The following is a 20,726-nucleotide window of genomic DNA, read 5'->3' as shown; positions in this document are numbered from 1 at the left end:
AGAAATTGAAAATTCATTTGGGCTGTGGGAAAAAAAGTCTCAGAAGAAAAGAATTTAAGTTTCCTTTTTATGATAGCCTTTTTAATAATCAAGTTTTCTGTAAATAATGCATTTACTCTTTAAAATAGTTATAAAATATATTGAAATGATCATTTACCTATGTCTCACGAGTTAAAATTATAAAAGAAAGTGGAATGAGAGTAGAGCTGAATTTGGTAAGGAATATCTCATAAGGATCAGGAGACGATCCCCACGCCAAAATTCCTCTTTTACATGTACTTTGTATTCCTTTAAAATTTGTGTTGGTATTTTCATGTAGAAAAATATCTGTTTCTCTTCTTTTCTAGCTCACACCTACAGGAAAGAGTAAAGGCCTATGAATGAGGAATGTGCACTATTGTAACCATATTATTTATCTGAATTGAATGTTAATGGGCTTGATTGTTTTATAAGACTCAACTTTAAAATGCTGTATGTGTATATGTTTATATGTATATGTGCATTCATATGCATATATATCTTTACACATACATGTGTAGTGTTCCTGATGCATAATAAAGACTTGTAAATGTAAGATAAGTAAATATTATCTCACCTTTAATTTGGGTTCCTTCTCAAACCTATATAAAACATAAAATTGATTTATATTTGAGTATCTGTGCATGTGTGCTCAGGTGTATCCAACTTTTTACAACCCTATGGACTGTCCTCGTCCAGGGGATCTTCCTGACCCAGGGATCATACCTGCGTCTCCTGCATTGCAGGCAGATTCTCTACCACTGAGCCATCGAGGAAGCCCATATTTGAGCATACTTGAACCAAAACCTTGGTGTCGTTTTCGTTGCCTTTTTTTCATTACCCCATGTCAATCAGAAAATCCTGTTTTATCTACAGCCAGAACAGTATCCTGCTTACATTCAGTTCTTTCCATCTTCTCTGCTATCATTCTAGTAGAAATCATTACTATCTTCACATGGATTTTCACAATAGAATCCCAGTTGTTCTCTCTGGCTCTGCTTTCCACCATTCTCCTGACAATCCATCTTCACATTGCCAGGATAATCTATTTGAAGCATAACTCAGATTTTGCCAATTTTCTGTCTAAATTCCTCCATGACTGCCTATTACACTTAGAAAACCTCTGACCATACCTGAGGGAAAGTTCTCTATATTGTCCCTATTGTGGCCTCTAGCTTCCTCTCAGATGAGTCCTCGCCTGTCCCTGAGCAGCAGCTTGACTTGTAATGCTCTGCATCCAGGTTAACTGCAGTACCAAGAACTGGGGTTTAGCACCTCCAGGTCACCAGCCCCCTTGCTCAAATATATAATAATATGAGTTTATTTTTAAAGTGTGATTTCTGTGCAAATATGCCTTTGAATTAAATCTCCCTACCTTTCTTCCTAGGACTGGGAAGCCTGGTTTTCCTGCAGTTCATGGGGACAGACGTGACTTAGTGACTAAACATACACCACACACCTTTCTTCCACTCGGTTGTTGCTTAGCTTCTAAGCATCTAAAGAAATTCAGAACATTTATTCTACCTTTTACATTTTCCCCATGACTAGCTTGTTCTACCTACCCACTTAGGTATCAGGTCAAATGTTACCTTAAATGGGTCTTTTTTTGACCACCCAATCTGAAGTGACTCCCTGTCACATTACCCAATTTTATATTTCTCAGAACATCTTTCTCTGATCAGAGTTATCCATCCTTATATATTTATTTGTTAATTATCTCTTTATCCCTTCTAGAATATGTGCTCCATGAAAATAAAGACCTTGTCTGTCTTATAATTTACTGTGAGTAGAAACTGGCTAAATATTTGTTCAATAGATGAATATATGTGAGTCACTCTGAGCACTGTTTTTAAAAAGACTGCCTTTCCTCTTTCTAATTTATACACTGATTGCTAAATCTTTTTTATGCAATTTGGTCAAGACAGTAAATATATATTCCCTTCAAATCCATCATGATCTTGAAGAATATATTCATTTTCCTTGATTAAATTAAGCTCTGGGATTTTTTTTTTTTTTTAATAACTCTAGCAGCACCTTTGGCCTCTGCCAAGAACATTTCCAGCTAAGGATTTTTAAGCCTTAATCTTTACTGAAATTAGACGGTGGCAGTTGCTAAGCTGCCAGCTGTTAACATGATCCCTGCAGTAGGAACCCAACATACAAACCAGAATGCAGTGGTCTCTAAGAACTCATCGTTAGCACTTACATGTGTGGACACGGACAGGTGTTGAACAGGTTGGCAATTGAAAATAAAATGGGAGGTTTCCTAGATCAGATGCTGGTAGCTTGTGGGACCCCAGAAAATTAAGGCACCCTGTGATGCCAAAACAGCCTGATTTAACTCTGTCCTCGGATTAAAGTACATTTATATCCCCCAGTTCTCAACAAATCCATTCTTGATGGAGTTATTAAGAATGGATTGGGTTAAGGATATTGAATGTTTATCATGGCTCTGTCTTTCCGCTGAATGGATTTTCAGTCACAATATAGTATATTATATAAGCTTATAAGTCAGCTTATCCCTGAAAACAAATACCAGATCAGAATAGGTCCGACCACCTGTTTCTTTCTAATTCCCTGGCATGTGGAGATGGGCCAGACTGCCTTCAGCTGGAAGCACAGGGAGCATGGGCAACCCCTGGCCCCTACCGTTTAGCTTTCAGCAGCATGTATTAGGGCTTCCCAGGTGGCACTAGTGGTAAAGAACCCGCCTACAAATGCAGAAGACATAAGACACGCAGCTTCAATCCCTGGGTCAGAAAGATCCCTTGGAGAAGGAAATGGCAACCCACTCCAGAATTTTTGCCTGGAGAATCCATCCCATGGACAGAGGAGCCTGGCAGGCTGCAGTCCGTAGAGTCACAAAGAGTCAGACACAACTGAAACGACTTAGCACCCATGCACAGCATACCTTAAAGACTAGTGCCAACTGATAAATGAGTTCTCTCCAAGTGGGACTTCTCCAGTGCACCCTCACCCTGGATGCTGGCTGCCAAACCAGTAGCTACAAGGCGTTGACACTGTTCAGAAGGATTCACTTGATCTTATGCTGCGGCTTCACTGTAGGGTTTGCCTCAGTAGGGTGGTTTAGCATGACCTTACAAAAGAAATGGGCAAAGTGGAAGGCTCTTGGGGATATTAGAGGAATAAAATGCAGTGTCATTTTATGGAAGCAGAACCAGGCGCTAGTGAGTCGAAGGATGTTGTTCATACTTTCTTGCTTCTTGAACCAAAGCATTGAAAAGCCAAACTGCACTTTTTTCCGTTGTCTCCTGGGTCAAATTCCCTAATTGTCAGTGACAGCTTTGTTGGTCGTTGGTATTTTATTTCTCATCCATCTGTGCTCTTCGTTAAACCTCAGGGCCCAATCATCTGTGGTAAACTCCAGGACTGTTAGGTGACTTTTGAGATATTGGAGTAAACAATATTAAAAAAAGTAAAAAATAAAACACATGTTCAATACTTATCATTTAAATCACCATGGTTGTCAAAAGGAGGTGATTTTTCTGAAGCTGGCGGCTTTTTTGCTTGGATTTTTTTTCTTGGTATCTCTAAAGATTTTGAAATTGGTGCTTAAACATATCCATCATGTTAAGAAATAATTGTGTTATTTAAAGCTAGCTAGAAATACAGTACTTAAAGCATAAAACAGCAACCGAACCTGTACTTCAAGTTATATAAAGAAAAAAGTAACATAGACATAAGCATTTTACACCACATATGAAAAACAAGTAGCCTTTTGACAGGTAGTTTTTAAAGCTAGATCTTAAATAGCAAGCACATTTTTAGCACTTTAGGTATGCTATGCATATCAAGCCTGGACTCTTTAATGCATGACAGCATGAACATGACTCGTATAAAGACCTTTAGAGAGTAATCTTTTTTTGTTTTAAGAGAATCATTTTTAAAATATATACATTGAAATATATATTCATTCATGATAATATCCATTAGAAATAGAGGGAATAATAACTAAACTACATTTAGAGGCATCTCTGATTTTTCTTCTCATCCTCAATTTCTTGTCCATTTAGGTATTCAGATATTCAACAGGTATTTTCAATATCATGATTGCTATCTTTTTAATGGAAAGAAGCAACCCATCAGCCTGGGGCAAAGTAGACATATAGGTTGGGGATAACCCAGTGAGGCTGGAAAGCAGAAGCCTGAGGCATGAAGGCCAACAGTCCTTAGTCATTCCCAGCTTGGAAACATACAGCCTCGAAATGGGGTCAAGCCTGACATCACACTTTCATACCTATTACGAAACAAAATGTATCTCTAACCCACAATAAAATGACTCTAGGAAGACACGTAAGAAGAGAGGGATGATGGATCCCTGACAGCTGGGTTTGACTTATTGGGAGACGACTACGTATCAGGCAGGCATGGTGCTAGGTGTTCTGCATTAGGATCTCCAGTGCTCACAAGGGCTTCCCAGGTGGCGCTAGTGGTAAGGAACCCATCTGCCAATGCAGGAGACATGAGAGATGTGGGTTTGATCCCTAGGACAGGAAGATCCCCTGGAGGAAGGAATAGCAGCCCACTCCAGTATTCTTGCCTGGAGAATCCCATGGATAGGAGCCTGGTGGGCTACAGTCCATGGGGCTGCAAAGAGTTGGACACAACTGAACCATCTTAGCACACAATGCTCTCAAAGACCTGTAAAACACATGTTATTATTGTCTCTGTTTTACAGAAAATCAAGCTGAGCAATACAAGGGTTAGAGTGATACGTCCAAGGCCTTGTCAAACAGAAGCTGAAAAGAATAAGGAGAAGTAATTGAGGGAGAAATGAAAGTGGGACCTAGATTTGAAATAGCAGACTCATTTGTTAAACATGGTTCATCCCCGTTCACTTCCAATTAAAATACTTCCAATATTGAAATATGATTGTCTTCAGAGAGACCTTTTCTGGATGCTTTATCAAAAATAGACTCCCTTCCCTGTCATATTCTTTACTCTGTTTTATTTTTCTTCAAAACAATTCATTCAAAACAACCCCAAATTGTTGTAGGTATTGTTTATCTGTAATCCAGTCTTCTCCATATCTCTGTGTGAGAGTTGATATTATTTTTCTATTTTTTTCTTATTCTGATGCTGAGGGTATTATTGTATCCTCAAGGCTTAGAAAAAATGCACTGTAGATATTCAATAAATATTCATTGAATGAATGAATAACAGGGAAAACTACTCATGGAAGAAGATAATAAAACTTGAAAGTGGACATAAAACTACAGTTATTTGCCATTCTCACTAGTAAGACATGAAATACTAGTTATCACATCTCTAAAAGGTATCAAGGAAGAACCAGAGCATCTTCCTAAAAAAGACCAGAGAGAAATAGCACTCATATCAGTCTTCAAACTGTTTTGCTAATTTGCTAGATTTTACAACTATAGGTCACTGTAAACTTTTCATCATAAATTTAAATAGTTACAATGGAGGTAGTTTCTAAAATAAAGCCATTAAATCAATCATTAACATTCTCAATCGAATTTGAATATTGTGGTGATTTTATGTACATCACTAACCATTGCAAATTGTGTATTATTAGCTTTTTCTCCTTGAATTCTTATTTCCATGACTGATTCCCAACAGAATTTTATTCTTAGGACATAAGTATTATGCTTCAATGGGCTTCCCTGATGGCTTAGCTTATCTGCCTGTAATATAGGAGACAACAGGTTCGATCCCTGGGTTAGGAAGATCACCTGGAGGAGAAAATGGCAACCCACTCCAGTATTCTTGCCTGAGAAGTCCCATGGACAGAGGAGCCTGGCAGTCTACAGTCCATGGGGTCACAAAGGGACATGACTGAGCAACTAAGCACACATTATGCATCAGAATCTTTTTGATCACTCTATCGTGCTTTTCTGCAATTAAAAATGTCTGCAAAATTGGAATAAAAAACTCTTCTATGTTGGAGTCCTAAACCCTAGTACCTTAGAATATGACCTTATTTGAAAATAGCATTGTGTGCATAATTGAGATGAGGTCATACCAGAGAAGGGTGTGCCCCTAATCCAGTGTGACCAGTGCCCATATTAAAAAAGAGGGAGCTTTGGAAGCAGATACACACACAGGAGAATGCCAAGTGAAGATGAAGGCAGAGATGGATATGATGCCTCCACAAGCCAAGGAGTGTCAAAACTTGCCAGCAACCCACTACAAGTGAGAGAGACAAGGAGCAGATTACCCTCACAGCCCTTAGAAGGAACCAACCTGCTGACCCCTTAAGATTCAACTTCTAGCCTCTAGCACTTCAAGACAATACATTTCTGTTGTTTAAGCCAAATAAAGATCCAGAGAACAGAGAGAGCAAACAAAGAATAACACAGGAAGGTCAAAAAGCCCCTTTCCCTAAAAAATCTTTGTTATTAGGAGTTTTTCTCCTAAACTCCCAGATTTATTTCCCCTTATCCCTCTGTTTGAAAAAACCAAGTCAGTCAAACTGCCTCACCTGAAGAAAAATAAAAGTCAAGGTCTTCCCTGGTGGCGCAGTGGTGAAGAATCTGCTTGCCAGTGCAGGAGACACAGGTCCGATCCCTTGTCCTGGAAGGTCCCACATGCTGTGGGGTGGCTAAGCCCCTGTGCCACAACTACTGAGTCTATTCCAGAGCCCAGGATCCACAGCTTCTGAAGCCAGAGTGCTGCGATTACTGAAGCTCACATGTCCTAGGGCCCATACTCCATGAGAGAATCCACTGTGATGAGAAGCCTGCACACCACAACTAGAGAGTAGTCCCTGCTTGCTACAACTCGAAAAAATCTTGAGCAGCAACAGAGACTCAGCATGGCCAAAAATAATTTTTTTTAATTACAAAAAATGAAACAAGAGGAAGAATAAATAAAAATTCCTGTGACCAGAAGGCTTTAAGTATTAAAAATGTATTTTGTGTTGAGGTATAATTGCACTTATCAGTAGCACACAGCTAATGAAAACATATAAGTAATTGAAGAATAATTATTAAGGTAAAATTTGACTGAACATGCCTATGTCAATGAGCTGGATATAGCTTCCCTTCCCAGTTTACCTGTGAATGACTTATTTATTCTATAATGAGAAAGGGTTTCACAGTAATTCCTTTTTTGATTTCCAAGATATGAGCATTTCCAAGATGTTTTCTTATAACTTTTCCAAGATGTGAACATGGGGAAGCCTGTCTTACCTAAATAAGTAGATGGGAACAGAACCTTTGTCACAGTGGTATCTCTCACTGTCTCAAAAAACTTTTCTAATTCCGGAGTTAGATGCCCTATAAAGTGGTATATCTTATTATTTTTAATATTTGGTCATTTTATAACAAGAAGGCTAATTCTAGAAGGCTTTAGAATTAGAGCCTTCCACAGTTGTGCTGAAAACAAAAAATTATGGAAACCATGTTACTTTCAAAATATGTTGTTTTGCCTCTGATTGTAAGGAACAATACAGTTGCAACAGGAAGAATATCTATCTGTCAAAACCTCACCATCATGCGTAAAACAGATAGCTAGTGGAAATCCGCTGTATAGCACCGGGAGCTCAGCTCAGTCACTGGATGGGTAGGATTGGGGAGGAAAGTCCTAAAGGGAGGCAATATATGTATGTATCGGAGAAGGCAATGGCACCCCACTCCAGTACTCTTGCCTGGAAAATCCCATGGATGGAGGAGCCTGGTAGGCTACAGTCCATGGGGTCGCTAAGAGTCGGATACGACTGAGCGACTTCACTTTCATTTTCCCTTTCATGCACTGGAGAAGGAAATGGCAACCCACTCCAGTATTCTTGCATGGAGAATCCCAGGGACGGCAGAGCCTGGTGGGCTGCCGTCTATGGGGTCGCACAGAGTCGGACACGACTGAAGCGACTTAGCAGCAGCAGCAGCAGCAGCAGCAGCAGCAGCATATGTATGTATTGGCTACATGTATATACTTCATTGTACGGAAGAAACCAACACAACATTGTAGAGAACCGTACCCCAATAAAAAAAATTGCTACATAAATGCCTGCTAAAGGATGAAAATTGGGTTAGAGAGAGCTGTTAGTTTCTACTTGCTTTCAAGCTTGAGGGTGAAGAGGTGAATTCTGTCACTACTTCAGTGGGAAACTACAAGGAATCAATGAGGCTCTCCTATCATATGGCAAATACCAGACTTCGAAAATCTGTTCAAGGATAGATTTAAAAAGTGGTGGAGGAGGGACTAAGGGAGATCTATGAAGAGATTCTAGAATATTGAAATCAAATATATTGATTTTATTTTTTAAATTTATGAGGAACACCATCTCTATTGAAAAGTTTGTAAAAAATGAGGAGTTGTCTGAGATTAATGAAAGAGTCCTGGAAGAAATCAGAAGGATTAAAACTAAAAACAGCAGCTAATTGATGCCCACATTTTAGGTAGTGATGTACAGAATGAGAGGCTTCCCAACTGGTTCAGTGATCAAGAACCCGCCTGCCAATGCAGGAGACATAAGAGACTCAGGTTTGATCCCTGGGTCAAGAAGATGCTCTGGAGAAGGAAATGGCAACCTACTCCAGAATTCTAGCTTGGGAAATCCCAAGGACAGAGGAGCCTGGCATGAGTCAGATACAGCTGAGCAACTGAGCATGCACATACATACAGAATGACCACTGCTTCAAAGTCAGTTCTATAGAAGAAAAGTTACTGAAAGACAAATCTTTTTTTTTTTTTTTTACTGAATATAACTTGCATACAGTATATAACTTCCTTATATAACATTCACAAAATCTGAAGTTTAGGTTTTACATATTGTTATAATTACTTAATTATTTCATACACCTGTAACATTTTAGGAATCATTTTTCATGTTTTTCTTTGAGTCAAGTGTGAACTGAAAGCTGCTCACAATGGCAGATACTAAGGAAAGAAAGCAAATATCCGATAAAACAAAAAGCTGCTTTTCTAAGCGTGAAGTTCAGTTCAGTTCAGTTCAGTCGCTCAGTCGTGTCCGACTCTTTGCGACCCCATGAATTGCTGCACGCCAGGCCTCTCTGTCCATCACCAACTCCCAGAGTCCACCCAAACCCATGTCCATCAAGTCGGTGATGCCATCCAACCATCTCATCCTCTGTCGTCCCCTTCTCCTCCTGCCCCCAATCCTACCCAGCATTAGGGTCTTTTCCAATGAGTCAACCCTTCGCATGAGGTGGCCAAAGTATTGGAGCTTCAGCTTCAACATCAGACCTTCCAATGAACACCCAGGATTGATCTCTTTTAGGATGGATTGATTGGATCTCCTTGCAGTGCAAGGGACTCTCAAGAGTCTTCTCCAACACCACAGTTAAAAAGCATCAATTCTTCGGCGCTCAGCTTTCTTCACCATCCAACTCTCACATCCATACATGACCACTGGAAAAACCATAGCCTTGACTAGATGGACTTTTGTTGGCAAAATAATGTCTCTGCTTTTAAATATGCTATCTAGGTTGGCCATAACCTTCCTTCCAAGGAGTAAGCGTCTTTTAATTTCATGGCTGCAATCACCATCAGCAGTGATTTTGGAGCCCAAAAAAAATAAAGTCTGACACTGTTTCCACTGTTTCCCCATCTATTTCCCATGAAGTGATGGGACCAGATGCCATGATCTTAGTTTTCTGAACGTTGAGCTTTAAGCCAACTTTTTCACTCTCCTCTTTTACCTTCATCAAGAGGCTCTTTAGTTCTTCTTCATTTTCTGCCATAAGGGTGGTGTCATCTGCATATCTGAGGTTATTTATATTTCTCCCGGCAATCTTGATTCCAGCTTGTGTTTCCTCCAGCCCAGCGTTTCTCATGATGTACTCTGCATAGAAGTTAAATAAGCAGGGTGACAATATACAGCCTTGACGTACTCCTTTTCCTATTTGGAACCAGTCTGTTGTTCCATGCCTAGTTCTAACTGTTGCTTCCTGACCTGCATACAGGTTTCTCAAGAGACAGGTCAGATGGTCTGGTATTCCCATCTCTTTCAGAATTTTCCACAGTTTATTGTGATCCACACAGTCAAAGGCTTTGCCATTGTCAATAAAGCAGAAATAGATGTTTTTCTGGAACTCTCTCGCTTTTTCGATGATCCAGCAGATATTGGCAATTTGATCTCTGGTTCCTCTGCCTTTTCTAAAACCAGCTTGAACATCTGGAAGTTCACGGTTCATGTATTGCTGAAGCCTGGCTTGGAGAATTTTGAGCATTACTTTATTAGCATGTGAGATGAGTGCAATTGTGCGGTAGTTTGAGCATTCTTTGGCATTGCCTTTCTTTGGGATTGAAACGAAGACTGACCTCTTCCAGTCCTGTGGCCACTGCTGAGTTTTCCAGATTTGCTGGCATATCGAGTGCAGCACTTTCACAGCATCACCTTTGAGGATTTGAAATAGCTCAACTGGAATTCCATCACCTCCACTAGCTTTGTTCGTAGTGATGCTTTCTAAGGCCCACTTGACTTCACATTCCAGGGTGTCTGGCTCTAGGTGAGTGATCACACCATCATGATTATCTGGGTCGTGAAGATCTTTTTTGTACAGTTCTTCTGTGTATTCTTGCCACTTCTTCTTAATATCTTCTGCTTCTGTTAGGTCCATACCATTTCTGTCCTTTATCGAGCCCATCTTTGCATGAAATGTTCCTTTGGTATCTCTAATTTTCTTGAAGAGATCTCTAGTCTTTCCCAATCTGTTGTTTTCCTCTATTTCTTTGCACTGATCGCTGAGGAAGGCTTTCTTATCTCTCCTTGCTATTCTTTGGAACTCTGCATTCAGATGGGAATATCTTCCCTTTTCTCCTTTGCTCTTGGCTTCTCTTCTCTTCCCAGCTATCTGTAAGGCCTCCTCAGACAGCCATTTTGCTTTTTTGCATTTCTTTTCCATGGGGATTTTCTTGATCCCTGTCTCCTGTACAATGTCTTGAACCTCTGTCCATAGTTCATCAGGCACTCTGTCTATCAGGTCTAGACCCTTAAATCTATTTGTCACTTCCACGGTATACTCATAAGGGATTTGATCTAGGTCATACCTAAATGGTCTAGTGGTTAGGGTTAGGGTTAGCATAGGAACCTGGAATGTTAGGTCCATGAATCAAGGCAAATTGGAAGTGGTCAAACAGGCGATGGCAAGAGTGAACGTCGACATTCTAGGAATCAGCGAACTAAGATGGACTGGAATGGGTGAATTTAACTCAGATGACCATTATATCTACTACTGTGGGCAAGAATCCCTTAGAAGAAATGGAGTAGCCATCATGGTCAACAGGAGAGTCCCAAATGCAGTACTTGGATGCAATCTCAAAAATGATAGAATGATCTCTGTTCGTTTCCAAGGCAAACCATTCAGTATCACAGTAATCCAAGTCTATGCTCCAACCAGTAATGCCGAAGAAGCTGAAGTTGAACGATTCTATGAAGACCTACAAGACCTTTTAGAACTAACACCCAAAAAAGATGTCCTTTTCATTATAGGGGACTGGAATGCAAAAGTAGGAAGTCAAGAAACACCTGGCGTAACAGGCAAGTTTGGCCTTGGAGTACAGAATGAAGCAGGGCAAAGGCTAATAGAGTTTTGCCACGAGAACGCACTGGTAATAGCAAACACCCTATTCCAACAACACAAGAGAAGGCTCTACACGTGGATATCACCAGATGGTCAACACCAAAATCAGATTGATTATATTCTTTGCAGCCAAAGATGGAGAAGCTCTATACAGTCAGCAAAAACAAGGCCAGGAGCAGACTGTGGCTCAGATCATGAACTGCTTATTGCCAAATTCAGACTTAAATTGAAGAAAGTAGGGAAAACCACTAGACCATTTAGGTATGACCTAAGTGTGAAGAGACAAGGACAAAACAGATGAACAGAGCAGAAACAAGATAAAAGTAAAAAATACAACAGAAGAAACATTTTGTGAAATTTGAAAGATATTAGTCTGCAGATACACATTTCAGGAAGTTTAGTGAAAACAGATTTTCATCTAAACATTTCTTTCAAAATATTTTTTCAATTAAGGTTGTGTATGTTGCTTCAGATATCTCCTTACCACCGAACTGTAGAAGCCAGTAGAGTTACAGCTACAGAGAATTGATGGGAAATTTTACGACTTGAGAATTCAATATACCTCCAAGAAGTTGTTCATGAATAAAAGCACTGGAAAAAAATATTGGGTTGCCCAAACTGTTCAGGTTTTTCTGTAACAACATCTTACCAGAAAAAACTAAACCAACCTTTTGGCCAAACCCAGTATTATAATATGGGTGAGATTCAGAAAATACACAATTCACTTTCCTAAAAATATTTAAAGGGAATTTCTGATATTTAAAATGTAAATGAGTGTGCAGTGCTGTGCTTAGTTGCTCGGTTGTGTCCAACTCTTTGCAACCCCGTGGACTGTAGTCCGTCCAGGCTCCTCTGTCCATGGGATTCTCCAGGCAAAAATACTGGAGTGGGTTGCCATGCCCTCCTCCAGGGAATCTTCCCATCCCAGGGATCGAACCCAGGTCTCCCACATTCTTTACTGTCTAAGCTACCAGGGAAGCCCAAGAATACTGGAGTGGGTAGCCTATCCCTTCTGCAGGGAATCTTCCTGACCAGGAATCGAGTAAATGAGTGTAGTATCTCGGAAATATCAAACTTAAAATATAGAAGAATTAAAGAGCATAATTTTAAGAAACAAAGATAGCTACATCTAAATTACTGTTACCAAATATTTTCACGCAAAGAAAAACTTGAAAAATGATCCCTATAATAGGTTACAGGCTTATGAAGTAATTAAGTAATTATAACAGTATGTGAAACGTAAACTCCAGATTTTGTGAAAGTTATATAAGGAAGTTATATACTGTATGTAAGTTATATAAAGTAAAAAAAATAATTTGTCTTACAGTAGGTAAAGAAAATATGGGGTCAATGATGCCTTTGAAAACTTGTAAAGTAACTAGTATAGATTAAAAATAGGATGCCAAGAAATTTTTAGTAACCATATAGCAGAAGACAGAAATATATATGTAAAATTCATATGTATATATGAATTTTTAGTTTAACTGAGTTAAATGGACCCAGTGACAGATTCTTGGAATGGAATAAAAACCCAAATCCTCATGTGAGGCATACCACAGACAAAAGGCTAAAACAGAGAGAAAGTAGGATGACAGTGTTAAATTCAGACCACGTTAAATTCAGGAGGAGGATTAAATATATGAAAGGATTATACTTTTGTATCAATTACAGATATAAACATTACTATAAAACAAATGAGGGTGATTTATCAAATATGTACCTGAGAGAAGATAAATAATAAACAGATAATACCTCAACTTGTTTGCTGCTCAGCTCGCTTTCCTCTCTCTCCCATACCGTTAGTAGTCTTTGATTATAGATTCTTAGAGATATCTAAGTAAATGTCTTACACCTATCTTAAATGGTATCTTTGCCAGAATTTGAGGCAATTAGCTTGTTATTTGGGCTTCCATGATGGCTCACATGGTAAAGAATCTACCTGCAATGCGGGAGACCTGGGTTCAGTCCCTGGATTGGGAAAATCCCCTGGAGGAGGGCATGGCAACCCACTGCAGTATTCTTGCCTGGAGAATCCCATGAACAGAGGAGCCTGGTGGGCTGTAGTCCGTGGGGTCGCAAAGATTCGGACAGGACTGAGCAACTCAGCACACAGAGCACAGCTTGTTATTTGGGAATACGGTTGTTTTTAAGTTCCAGAATGTGAATTTTAATGTGATGTGTTGGAAAGACTACTTACTAGACTGTAGAGACTTGTGTTCTCCACTCCAGATAGCGTTCTCTTTCTGGGTCACCTTAGGAAAGTCAGTTTCCACACCTGTGGACTTTGTAGTTAAAATTGCAATCTCAAGGGCTCATACATAACCCTCATCCCTCAATAGCAGTATGTTTCAGAGAACAATCTTATGTTTCCTTTTCATTGAAGCTTAGCTCTGGGAGTAGCTACTTGATTTAGTAAGAAATCATAGTCTCTAGTTTCCAATGTATTATTTTAAAATCCTCACCACATAATTGAAACCTGTAATTAAAGCAAATGTAACAATATTTTGTTCCCTTGGTCAATTTTTACTGATTAAATAAATGCCTTGTAGAATGTTGTGACAGTACTCTCAAAAAGTAAACCTGTAATGTTGAAAAATACAACAATCCTATATGTTATTATATAATATGTATCTGATATATATGTAAATAATATTTGGAATTAAATTATACATTTTATTATGTTCCTTTACAGTTTTGAAGCTGCTTACTGTTTTTTGTCCGATCAGCTTTCAGTTTGCAGTACATTTTATGATATTGGTTTCTTTTCTCTAAGTAGAAATGGATGAATTATAGAAAGATACCATTACTTTTATGAACCAGGTGTTTTTGAGAAAGTTAAGAATTTCTTTTAAAATGTGAATAATCACTCCCTAAATAGTTGTTCCCCAAATTATTTTTTGCTTTATTATTTGTTGTTTCATTTTATTTTTCCTGAATTTTCTTAGCATTTTGATGACCTTATGGTGAGAAAGTAAATTCAGTGATCTATAAGATATGGAAAGAAAAAGAAAATCCAAGAGTGGCAAGAACCATAAGTGTCTCAAATTATTAGATTCACTGTTCCCAAACCTAGCTTTGGGTGTTTTTCCAAATTAGAAAAAGTCTCCTTATAAAGTAATTCATATTCTTTGGGAAAAACTATAAACACTGAAAAAAAAACTTTAAATGACCTATAATTGTACTCTGCAATAATAGCTACTGTTCTGTTCTTATGTATGAATACAGTTTACCCAAAAAAGTGCACTCTACATTTTCTTAAATCCTCTCTTTATGTTCCGATACACCTTAGACATAGTAAAGAATTATGCTGCTAGGGACATCAGGGCGCATGTATCCTTTTGAATTAGTGGGGGGTTTTTATTTTTCAGATATATACCCAAGAGTGGAATTTCTGGGTCACATGGTAGTTCTATCTTTAGTTTTTTGTGAACCCTCCATGCTGTTTTCCGTGGTGACTACACCAATTTACACTCCCAGCAACAGTAGAAGTGTTCCTCTTCTTCATATCCTCTGTAACATTCGTTGTTTGTGATCTTTTTGATACTAGCCATTCTGACAAGTGTGAAGTGATACCTCATTGTGGTTTTGATTTGCAGTTCCCTGTTAACTAGAGGTATTGAGCATCTTTTCATGTGCCCATGGATCATCTGTATGTCTTCTCTAGAAAAACGTCTATTAAAGTCTTCTGCCCATGTTTTTAATAGGGTGACTTGGTTTTTTGACATTCAGTTGTATGAGCTATTTATATATGTTGGATATAAATCCCTTATTGGTCATTTGCAAATATCTTCTTCTATTCAGTAGGTTGTCTTCATTTCATATTGATAGATGGTTTCCTTTGCTGTGCAAAACCTTGTAAGTTTAATTAAGTCCCATTTGCTTATTTTTACTTTCATTTCTTTTGCTTTAGGAGATAAATCTGGAAAATATATTGCTATAGTTTATATCAAAGGGTGCTCTGCCTGTGTTTTCCTCTAAAAGTTTTATGGTCCCAAATTTATATTTAATATGACTATTTTTTAATGACTCTTGTTAATAGTTCATGGACTTTTGGCCAGAAGGTCATCAATTTGGGAAATGCTGGATCATAGGCATAAAAGACATAATTGTAAATGGATAAACAAAAAGTGCTTTAATCTCTGAGCAAGGCTTTAAAAAATGCTAACATTTAATAACTTATATGCAAATTATATGTTATGGTTTTAAACTTGGGCAAACAGTCTTCTGATAAAGAAAAAACTAAAAGATAAGTTTAATGCAACCAATATGTAAACTTTTTTCTCATGCAGGTTAGCCAATACACCTTTGCTATGTGCAGTTATAGAGAAAAAAAGTCTGAGCCACAAGAATTAATGCAGCTTGAAGGATACACTGTGGATTACACAGATCCCCACCCAGGTAATTCCTAGTTGAATCACTGCTGTGCCTCTCCTTTATTCATGAAATTCTCATAAATATCCTATGTCTATTTTCCATTCAAACTCCATTCAGTAAATGAAACATATTTCGTTCATATGCCTAGATAAGACTTGATGGGATTTAAATTATATCTTTATGAGGCTACTTAGTTTTAGCCATAACTCACCATCTCTGTTAACTTAGTGAGAGGATGAAATATCTGACAGATACTGTAATATGGAAATTATAGGAGAAGTATCAGCAGCGCTTTCAGAAACTTCTTTACTAAAAAGCAAAAAGGTACAAGAGACAAAAATAGGGAAAGAAATGGCTAATGAATTACTACCATATATTATATTCTACTGATTTTCTCCCCAACAATGGATACATATATTTCTCTCCCTCCCTCCTAATGTATTAATGCTGGGTATAGTACTGGATACTCAGTGTCTGAGATTAGTAAGTGAGTAAATGAATGATTATGTGGAGATTAATAAAATTAATCAGCAAGGTAAAGAAATATATGATTTCCCTGGTGTCTTAGTGATAAAGAATCCACCTGCCAATGCAGGAGACGCAGGTTTGATCTCTGGGTCAGGAAGATCACCTGGAGAAGAAATCAAAACCCACTCCAGTATTTTTGCCTGGGAAATCCCATGGACAGAGGAGCGGGCTACAGTCATGGGGTCACAAGTCGGACATGACTTCACAACTGAACAACAAAAAAGAAATATATGTATCTGCTAATAAATAGAATAAGAAATTAGTAGAGAGAGATGAAAAAAGAGTCAGTGATTATATCTGCTAATAAATCACTTAAAATCCAAAATATCTTCCCTGTGAAAGAGTTTTGCAAAAGTAAAATACTGTACAATGTAAATATCATTTTAGTCTTACCTATATTGTTTTCTGCTAAACTGGTCATATCTGTCTCCTACATATAGAATGAGAAATGTGCTAACAGATAAGGAGTGTCTTCTCTGGCATGAAATACCAGACTTTGCTATGCATTCTTGTGTGTGTTACAGAACTCTGCTGTGTGATGAACTGTTTCCTAGGCTATTTTTAATTTCCAAAGTGATGTGGAAGTATAAATCTTTCTCATATCATTTACCTTCAATTCTTCAATTGTGGATGTGATTCAAAGGCATTGAGCTACAAATAGCAGATCAGTTCTTTCCCATGAGACCATTTAATGAATGAGGCTAAAGTCTGCCAACTGTGTGAATTTTTAACAACGTTGGTTTTTTTTTTCCCTCCACAGGCCTTCAGGGTGGGCATGTGTTCTTCAATGCTGTTAAAGAAGGAGACACTGTAATATTTGCCAGTGATGATGAACAGGATAGAATACTGTGGGTTCAAGCCATGTACAGGGCCACTGGACAGTCATATAAACCTATTCCTGCAATTCAAGCCCAGAAGCTGAATCCTAAAGGAGGAAGTCTCCATGCAGATGCTCAACTTTGTAAGTTTTGTTGAAAAATAATTTGATTATCAATTAATAACCTTAATAAGATATAAAATTGTCTGAGTCAAATTTGCTCAGTATTGTAGTTTACATCATTACCTGATTCCTAATTGAATAAAAATAGTTCATTTTAGTAGTCATAAAATAAGTTATCTAGTTTTTCACACAAACCTGGAGTAAATGGTGCGTGTGGTTTTCAGTCATGAATTTGCCAGGTCTTGGGGTGTCTCTAGGAATCTCAAAAGCATAAGAGAAAGTTTATTTAAACTTAATGTAATTTACTTATATGTTCTATTGAAATGGGAAGCATAATGCAAAATCAAATTGGCATTGATAAGATTCCAGGACACCGAAACGATGAACTGTCGCTTTTTAGAGTTCTTAACAAACCAAGAGAATACTAGGCCTATTTTCTGTTGTAAGTCAGGAAAACAAAAGTCATCAAGGCAACTTTCTTTTTCTAAATACCTTTATATTCATGTCATTTCTGTATGCTAATTTAAATCATTAAGAACTAAATTATTCATTTTAATTTGCAAGTAATTAATTGCAAATTATGTAATAATGATAGAAACATTTTCAAACATAGCTTTAGTAATCATTAAGCCAAATGTTTTAACTTGTTATACTCCTTTCCAAAACTTCTCTGTTTTCTCCTGTAATGTAATAAATCAGTTTGTCTTTAATTGTAAGCTTAAATCGTGACTTTTCATTCAACACCCTTCATTCTCAAGCTTCATCTCCAGGGGAGCATCATTCTGACTTCTCTTACTTTTCACGCATCAAATAACTACTTCCAGTTCTGTTTAGACACCCATTAGTATTACATTTAGACATCTTAAACAAAGGCATTTTAGGCCAAATAAAAATGGGATATAAGCTCAACTCCAGTCTCCTGAATGCTTTAGGCTTCTTAGTATACACCTTTAAACTTACCTGGTCCATCTTCAAGTGATTATGGTACTTCATACATAGTACATGCACCTCACAGTTGTAGACTTCTGCATCTCCCTTCCTGGTTCCTGTACAATTCTGGTCATGCATCTTACTTCTACAAATGGTATAAATCCCACAATACATTGATATTATTATTATGCCTGGAACAGTCAATTACCTTTTAAAGAAATGTAAATAATAAGAGAAATATTATATACTCAAACACGTAGTTACCATTCCTAGCACTCTTTATTCACTTATAGAGAGATTTCACCTCCTAAAGGATGTCCTTTGACTTTTCTTGTAGTACGTGCGCAGCTTTTAGCTTTTTTCATGTATGAAAAATGTCTTCATTTTACCTTCATTTTGAAAGATGCTTTTCTTTCAGTACTTTAAAGACTTTTCTCTGCTAACTTGCTTTTTCTCTTCCCTGATGAAAAATTCTGCTATTATTTTTGTTTCTTCCTCTGTACATAATGTGTGTTGTGGTTCCCCCCACCCACCCCAAGCTGCTTTAAAACTTTTCTCTTAAACACTGGTTTTGAGCAATTTAATTATGATGTGCTTTGGTGTAGTTTTCTTCACAAAAATATTCTTGAGTTTCATTCTAAGACATAGTTAAATTACTCAAAAGAAATTTAATCCTTTCAGGTTTAGCTTTTAGGTGGAGCCAAATAGCCTCTAGTCTGGGCTCCCCTGGTGGCTCAGATGGTAAAGAAAGCTACCTGCAATGCAGGGGACCCAGGTTTGATCCCTGGGTTGGGAAGATCCCCTGGAGAAGGAAATGGCAACCCATTCCAGTATTCTTGTCTGGGAAATCCTATGAACAGAGGAGCCTGATGGGCTGCAGCCCATGGGGTCACAAGTGTCGGACATGACTTAGCAACTAAACCACCACTGCCTGGATGCCAACTGATGAGCAGTGAAAATTGAAGTTTTGCCTTCGGGCTGTTGGAAACAAGCACTGTTCTAGTCTGTGTGCATGTGGGCACTGTCCCCTCTAATCCTTTGTGGTGGTTCTTCCCCATCCTCATATCATTGCCTCCATTGAGTGAAGTGGTCAGTATTCATTTGAATACGGAGTCGGGTAGGGGGAGGAAACAGTAATCCTTCCTGCAAATTTTAGCAGCCTTGACCTTCCTGAATTGTCAACTCCCATCTTCTCAGCCCAGAGAGACCCTTAGCTCTCCCTGAGTTCTTCTTCCCAGAGCCACCACTTTGAAAGTTTCTCCCAGCATTAACCTGAGGCAGCTAAAAGGCTCATCTCTTAGGTTTCCCCACCTCTCAGGAATCACTCTGCTATGTTGCCAGATGTCCAAAATTTTGAAAACTTTCTTGAAAGTATTTTTAAATGATTTTTTTAGTTGTTTCAGGTAGGAGGGTTAATCTGCTTTTAATTACACTGTCTTGACCAGAAGCAGAGTGATTGTTTTCTTTGTTAGAGCAGTATTTCTCAGCAAGACTGTCATTTGGGGCTAGATAATTCTGTTTCAGTGGTCGGAGGGTAAGGCTGTCCGGTGTATTATGGGATGGTTAGTATCCTCCCTGTCTCCTACCCACTAGATCCCTGTAACAATTGACTCCACTGTCCCAGGTCTAATGGCCAAAATTTTCTCTGGATGTCAAATGTTCCAGGGGACAGAGACAAAGGTGGAGAAGGTTACCGCCGTTTAAGAACTGCCAGGTTGCATTGACTTGGAAATTATTTTTATGAAAATGTCTCCCTCATTTGCTTGTGTTCCAGTATTTTTTTCTTCACATCTTGAGTATAAGGAATACCCAAGACATGTGCTGGCGTTATAAAGGATGTTGTTGTTCAGTGGTGAAGTCGTGTCTAACTATTTTGCAACCCCATGGACTGTAGCCCGCCAGACTCCTCTATTCATGGGATTTCCCAGGCAAGAATCCTGGAGTGGTTTGCCCTTTCATTCTCCAGAGGATCTTCCCCACCCAGGGATCAAATCTATGTCTCCTGCATTGGCAGGCGAATTCTTTACCACTGAGCTACCAGGGAAGCCCGTATTCATCCATCTTACACAAAGTGGGAAGAGAAGTGGCTGGGAAGCACTGGGTCAAGAACATTAAAATCATGACTTCCTGATATGGAATTAATAAAAGATGTGATAATCAGTTTAGTAAGAGAGCCATATAATGTCTTCCCAGAAAAATCTTTCTATTAGATAGCAATGTATTGTCAAGGCAGTGCTGATCAGGCTAACAGGAACTGAATTTTTTAGCCCCTTGATTAACTTGCTTTAAAAAAGCTAAATTTGTTCTAAAAATCCAAACTGTTCCAGTCGTGTTAAGAGGTTTTTTGTATTTACTCACAGACCCTGATGTTTTATCTTTAAAAGGAAAGGAAAGAAGAAAGAAAAATG

At 38.3% G+C, this 20,726-nt stretch overlaps 1 protein-coding gene across 19 annotated transcripts in view; it reads left to right on the top strand.

The window, feature by feature from the left end:
* Positions 1–20,726, top strand: part of CADPS2 (calcium dependent secretion activator 2) — a 535,874-nt gene that overhangs the window by 346,616 nt on the left and 168,532 nt on the right. For 15 of the 19 annotated variants that reach the window (XR_014066703.1, XR_014066704.1, XM_081534079.1 and 12 more), the window contains exons 10-11: positions 15,836–15,944; positions 17,209–17,409. Coding sequence is in view for 17 of the 19 variants with exons in the window: in XM_081534079.1 (XP_081390205.1) it covers positions 15,836–15,944; positions 17,209–17,409 (310 nt within the window). In the remaining 2 variants the exon portion in view is untranslated. Of the gene's footprint in view, positions 1–15,835; positions 15,945–17,208; positions 17,419–20,726 lie in introns of all 19 variants that reach the window. The other 4 variants (XM_081534088.1, XM_081534076.1, XM_081534080.1 and 1 more) reach the window with 1 other exon arrangement.

Source organism: Giraffa tippelskirchi, chromosome 10 (assembly GCF_054371585.1).
Source record: "Giraffa tippelskirchi isolate mGirTip1 chromosome 10, T2T-mGirTip1v1.2.pri, whole genome shotgun sequence".
Classification (NCBI taxonomy): Eukaryota; Metazoa; Chordata; class Mammalia; order Artiodactyla; family Giraffidae; genus Giraffa; species Giraffa tippelskirchi.
The sequence above is the reverse complement of the archived record's forward strand: the minus strand, read 5'-3'. Positions and strand labels throughout refer to the sequence as shown.